A 6,025-nucleotide genomic window follows, 5' to 3' on the forward strand; every position below is an offset into this window, starting at 1 on the left:
GCAGGGGGCCAGTCCACTGTCCCTCGGACCTTGTGGGGGGCCAGACTATATTTTGGGGGAAAATATGAACGAATTCCTATGCACAAATAACCCAGAGATGCATTTGAAATAAAAGGACACATTCTACTCATGTAAAAACACGCTGATTCCTGGACTCCTGCACAAATAACCCAGAGATGCATTTGAAATAAAAGGACACATTCTACTCATGTAAAAACACGCTGATTCCTGGACCGTCTGCAGGTCGGATTTAGAAGGCGATTGGACCGGATCTGGCCCCCGGGCCTTAGTTTGCCTACCCATGTCCTAGTCCAACTCTCAGACTTCTTCAGCACACTTGTAGTTATTTTGTTTCCCAATTGGTGAATAATGTTTATCCCAGATGTGAGCAAAACTGCCTGAAGCACAATATCAGAAGAATTGTGATAGTCTAAGAAAGAGACTTGGGATTTACAGCAAAATCCTAAGCATGTTTATTCTGTGTTCAATGGGACTTACAGGTAAGCATGCACAGGATTGCCCTGTTGATTATATATTTTTAAAAACTTTTCTGATGGCTCTACAGTAAGTTTTTAAAAAGTGAATTCCCCTCATGTATCTAGAAGCACACATACACTTCTCTGTAAGCATTCTAGTATTGCAGGATATAAAACAGTGAATTTCAGGTTTCTGGATGTATTTTCTATATTAAAAAGCTTGATAGTTATGGCTGACAGTGTGTAAATGTATCTTTCCTTGTCTGGGAATGTCCTGTAGTTATAAAGAGTCACAAATACACACACCCCATCAAAAAACAAGACATCTGCTTATGAGTATGCAAGCATCAACTCAAGAACAAACAATATTAAATTAGAAGTGCAAACTAGAAGTGGAACTTTTTGTGTTGGACAACATGTTGGATACAAGTTTACTATCCATAAACAATATTTTCTCCGAAGAAAATACCTTCCATGTGCATTTTTATTGCTATTTAATGTATATTTTATTTATTTATTTATTTATAGTTATTGAAAATTTATTGAAACTGAATTAACTTGTTAAAAATCAACTCCCTCCTTTAGGGATCCCAACAAACAGACTGCTTTATGTTAAGGCTCAATATTCCCCATTCCTTTAATCTTTCCTTTATCCATCTACTAATTTCTAAACAACCCTACCATAACTGCCACACAAAGCTAAGGAGGTCTTATGTAAACAAAAGACAAAGATGCTTGTGTCCAGCAGCCTTCTAACACTGAAAAATCAATTTAATGACTCTAGTGAGATCAGGCTTAAGCTGTGTTTAAGTTTTACTAAGCATGAAGGAATTATTAATTGACCATACACCGTAAACATTGCTCAGATCTTTAGAATGCCAGGCACCAAAAGGTTAAATATATATGAAAAATCTTTTATCTAGACCACCGCTACTGTTCTGATCACTGTAAAACAAATATTTGCTTGTCTTCATTTGAAATATCCACGATGTCCTGAAACAATGTTAAGAACTGCATCCATACAATTTTAACAAGTATGAACAGACATCAAAGAAAGCAGTGAATGGATGGGATCACATTATGAACATACAAAAATGTAGAGCTACAGATGTTCTTTATTATAAATTAACAATATTTTTTTTAATTTCGTGGCCAGTATATATTTTCCCTTAAAACATAAAGGCTCTCATACATCACAGCATCAAAAGTTCCAATTTCAATGCAAATGCTTCCAAGACCAACAAACCTCTTTGTTGGTAAGGCTTACCCTATCTTACACATTAGTAGATGTGGTTACCAGTACAGATATGGAAACTATTATGCTCACCATCTGCATGAGATAAACATTCAGAGCTTCAGAGCATTTTGTTTTATTTAAATTCTCTTTCAGCTCCTCTCTTGGAAAGGGCTTACAGTATTATGCAAATGTGCACCAACTCCTTTCCCTATTAAATCAGCCGTCTTTCATCTCATTCTCCAGCCCTGTTATAAATTTATCTATGGCTTGTAAACTTTAAAAAGAGAGGGGGAGAACATCAATGGAAGCTGACAACTTCTTCTTATTGTCGGTAACTGCAGCAGAGGTTGCCATTCCTATATTATGGAATATATTATGTTCAATAAGAAAAACTCCCTTTCCCACCCTCCTGATACTAGTGGTGTATTAGAAAAACATTATATTTAGATTGAATAGGTATTCTGTTTGCAGCTAAATTTTTGCATTTATGCAGCATGGTACCTGACAAAATCAGGTGCCCTGTTGCGAACTACAAGCCACAGGAGGCTACTTAATCTAGCCATGGAACCATGAGCAGGCAAAGACATATCAATGGAAGAGGGCCTAGCCCTAGATAAACTGGTCTGCTCTCAGTCTAAAAATAGTTGCATTCCGTCTGCAGCTTTGTGTGTACTTTCCTTCACCATTTTCCTGTGTCGTTTACAAAATCCTCTATTTTCCCACCCGCCCCAAGTATTTTAAGAAGAGTCATCTTTAGAGGAAACACTCCAACTGCTGCAGTAAATATTGACAATACAGTACAAAATAAGTTACAAAGGCTTCTAGATTTCTAATTCAAGAAATACTAAACAATGTATCCGTTAGAATTATTTATTCAGAATTTTGCACTCGGTTGCTCGCATTATCATAAATTCTTTAAAAAACAACAGTGCCGCACCAAATCAGTCCAAAAACCTCCAGTCCTCACATTCACATGTCAATTAGTCATCCATTACAAAATCTACAGCTGATTTCATACCTATTTTGATACGAAGTTTTATAAACCATTTGTGTTCTTGTTGAAGTACATATCAGATGTAAATGTTCTGTAATCCAAGGATTGCAAACTCCACAGTCAAATCATATTCAGAGATTCTTTATAGACTTATTTCTCTTCTCACAACATTGTTTCATGTTGCCATTTCAGCTCTTTACTCCTACAACCACCTACTAATTTAGTCATAGTGGATAACAGAGACCTTTGTATGAAATATATATATATATATAATTTAATTATGTATGTATGGTTAAAAGGTATAAGCATTCCAGAGGAGGTTTTATAAAGGGAATGTGTAGATACAGTATATAAAAATCTGTACAACCACTTAAATTGTGCTGAGCACTGCATCTTTCAGCTTGATTATGCCTGTATTTTTGTGATGACTAATTTTTTTGCAAATAAATTTGACTGACTAACTCCTATTTTTCTACAAAAGGAGGGTGGAATAGCCACACACACTGTTTATAAGAGTAAAACATTTTTTAAAAAAATCTGGGGAGACCTAACAATACATGGCAATGGGCATCGGCATAAAATGAATTTACATTTCAAATGTGCAAAACAAAATTATAACAGAATATCAGTTTAATGGGAACACTCATTTCATTCACCTCCACTAACAATGTGAAACAGATTATTTCTAGCGTTCCACAAAAGCAGATTTCAGGAGGGAAATAGGATGGGAGGAAAACAACCTTTGTCACTCATTCAGACTTGCGAGTCCCCTGACAAGGCTCGTAATAATGAACCTTGTGTTGAATGTCAATAAAGTCAAGGACTTCATTTCCATTTTCAGTTTCCAATGGAATCCATATCACACATATACTCACACAAGAAATGGAATGCCATGATGACAAAATTCCAAACATCCAGGCACTAGCAGAAGTTATACATTATACATTACTTTGGTTCCCCCACTCCTCCTAAAATAATCCCATTTGTTTTGTTCAATGAGATTCTCAAGTATTTGCATAGAAGGCTATATATTATTACATTTTAAAGGCAAATAGAGTTTTCTAAAGGCAAGGAGCACTAATGCATTGCAAGATGTCCTAACCTAACCCAACTTTCTCTACAGAAATAATCTTCTGATGGTTTTTTTTTGGGGGGGGGGTCCTTCTCTAACCCACGGGTGGGAGAGAGGGGTTTTGGAAGCAGGCAACGTTGTGGGGGGGAGGCGTATTAACAAAAGAGTTCGAATCCTTTCCCAAAGCAAGTTAAGGTCTCTATGATGCTGGCAGCTGCCTACTTCCTTTGGAAAACTTCCCCCCAACATCCCCTTCACAGCAACACCCCTACTTTAGGAAAAGGGGAAAAGATCAAAGCCGACTCCTTCTCAAGCCCACCACAAAGCAGAGCTTGCATAGGGTGGGGGGACACCCTCTCATTCTCCCTTCCAACCTCCGCCCTCCGGGGTGGTGGTGGGGATACTGTCAAGCAGCAAACAGACCAGACAAAAGGCTGCGATTGTTGGAGGAGGGAAATCTTCAGGGTCTTAAAGCACAGAAGCAGCAGCAGAGATAAGGGACCGAGCGAGAGAATAGGGGGAAAGGCAGGTTGAGGGTGGAGAGAGAGAGAGAGAGAGAGAGAGAGAGAGAGAGAAGGGATCGAGGAAAAGGATACAGTAGGGGGGGAGGGGAAAGAGGAATGGCATTTGACAGGAGGGAGGGGAATGAAAGGGCAGCCCGTGAGAAGGCAAAGAGGCAGCGGGGAAGGAAGCGAAGCGGGAGGCGAAGCCTGGGAAGGAGAGCGAGAGAAATGCGAGGCAGCCAAGGAAGAGGGGGAACCAAGGATCCTCGAGCGAAGCAGTGGCCGGACGCGCCGGCGGAGGGCAGAAGGGGCGGTCTCTCGCCGCCGCCGGCGCCGCCGAAGTGCCTCACTCACCCACTTGCAGCACGTTGTCCACGGCGCCCGTCTCCAGCAGGCGGATGCCTCTGCGGAAGGGGAGCCCTTCGGTGACAGCGGCGCTGGCCGGGACGCCCGAGGCCGGTAGGGGAGCCGCGCCGGGGGGGAGGGCTGCGCCGGTGGCGGCTCCCGTGGCCGCCGGACTGTCCTCGGCGCCGCCGACGCCCGTCCCGTTGCCCGCGACTCCCGTGCCGCCCCCCGAAGCGCCGTTGCCGGGCCCGGCGCCGCCTCCTCCGGGGCGCCCGGGCTGGAAGCTGGAGTACATGCAGATCTGGCGCTCGCTGCGGGGGAAGCTCCAGTAAACGATGCGGCGCTGCACGGGCTCGGGGATGCGCTGGAAGCGGCCCTCCACTCGCTCGAAGGCCCAGCTGCCCGCCACTCGCTTGGCCGCCGCGTCCAGCAGAGACTCGGGCTGCTGCAGCGGCAGCAGCGGCCCGGCCGGCCCGCAAACAGGCCCCGGGCCGGGCCCGCCCGAGGAGGGACAGCACCCCCGCGGCCCGACCACGACGGCGTTGGCTGCGCCGCCGCCCGCCCCGGCCACGCCGACGGGACCCCCCGGGCAGCCCCCTGCGCGGGGAGCCGTCACCGCCGCGCCCACCCCCCGGGAGCACAGGCGCTTGGGGCCCGGCGAGCCCGCGGCGGGCAGCGGCGGCCGGAGCAGTTCTTCTCCCTCGCCTCCCTCCGCCATGGCTGCGTCCGACCCACTGAGCCCCAGCCCGTGCCTGCCTGCCTGCGAGCGCGACGGGGGGGGCGGTGGAGGGAGGAGACTGCGGCGAAGAAGGGGGGTGACGGAGGGAGGGAGAGAGGGGGCGGACGGGGACCACGGCGTGGGCGGCCGCCCCAGAGACCGGAGAGGGGGGTAGGTGTCACGTGGCCCCTCCCTGTGGAAGGAATCTCTCATTCGGAACATTTGACACTCCCCCCCCCCAACAATTGCTCTTTCTCCTGACTTCAACCTGCGTAGGTGAGAGATGGGGACTCCCTCTAGACATTCCCCGAACGTCTCCCCCCTCCCCGGCCACCGTTTCACGTCCTTTTAATAAAAGCAAATCTCTTCAGAGTAGGAGGTTGACTTTGAGTAGCGTTATAAGTGCTCTTTTCCTCTGGAAAGAAGCGCAGAGATACGTTTCGTGAAGGGCAAAGAATGCTTTTGTTTGCGCGGTGGGGGCTTCGTCGACGGGGCTTGCCCAGTTAGCAACCTTTCGTATGGGGTCTGTGGGTGGGTGGGATTCCTTTGCGCCAAGAGGCTCAGCTTCGGAATCTGCTCTCCGTTCTCCTTCCTAAGGGGCTGAGTCCTGCTGGAAATAGAAGTGATCAGACGGAGACGCACCTCTCAGGATGAGCAGAAGGTCTTTATCTGGCCGCTGA

The 6,025-nt window shown here is 46.3% G+C and overlaps 1 protein-coding gene across 1 annotated transcript in view; it reads right to left on the reverse strand.

Moving 5' to 3' along the window:
- Nucleotides 1-5,446, reverse strand: part of ZSWIM5 (zinc finger SWIM-type containing 5) — a 118,841-nt gene extending 113,395 nt beyond the window's left edge. Inside the window, exon 1 of the mRNA XM_035124179.3 lies at nucleotides 4,637-5,446. Within this exon, the coding sequence (XP_034980070.3) occupies nucleotides 4,637-5,345 (709 nt within the window). The 5' untranslated portion in view covers nucleotides 5,346-5,446. The remainder of the gene's footprint in view (nucleotides 1-4,636) is intronic.
- Nucleotides 5,447-6,025: the final 579 nt, after the last annotated feature.

The sequence above is a fragment of the Zootoca vivipara genome, chromosome 7 (assembly GCF_965207765.1).
Source record: "Zootoca vivipara chromosome 7, rZooViv2.hap1.1, whole genome shotgun sequence".
Classification (NCBI taxonomy): Eukaryota; Metazoa; Chordata; class Lepidosauria; order Squamata; family Lacertidae; genus Zootoca; species Zootoca vivipara.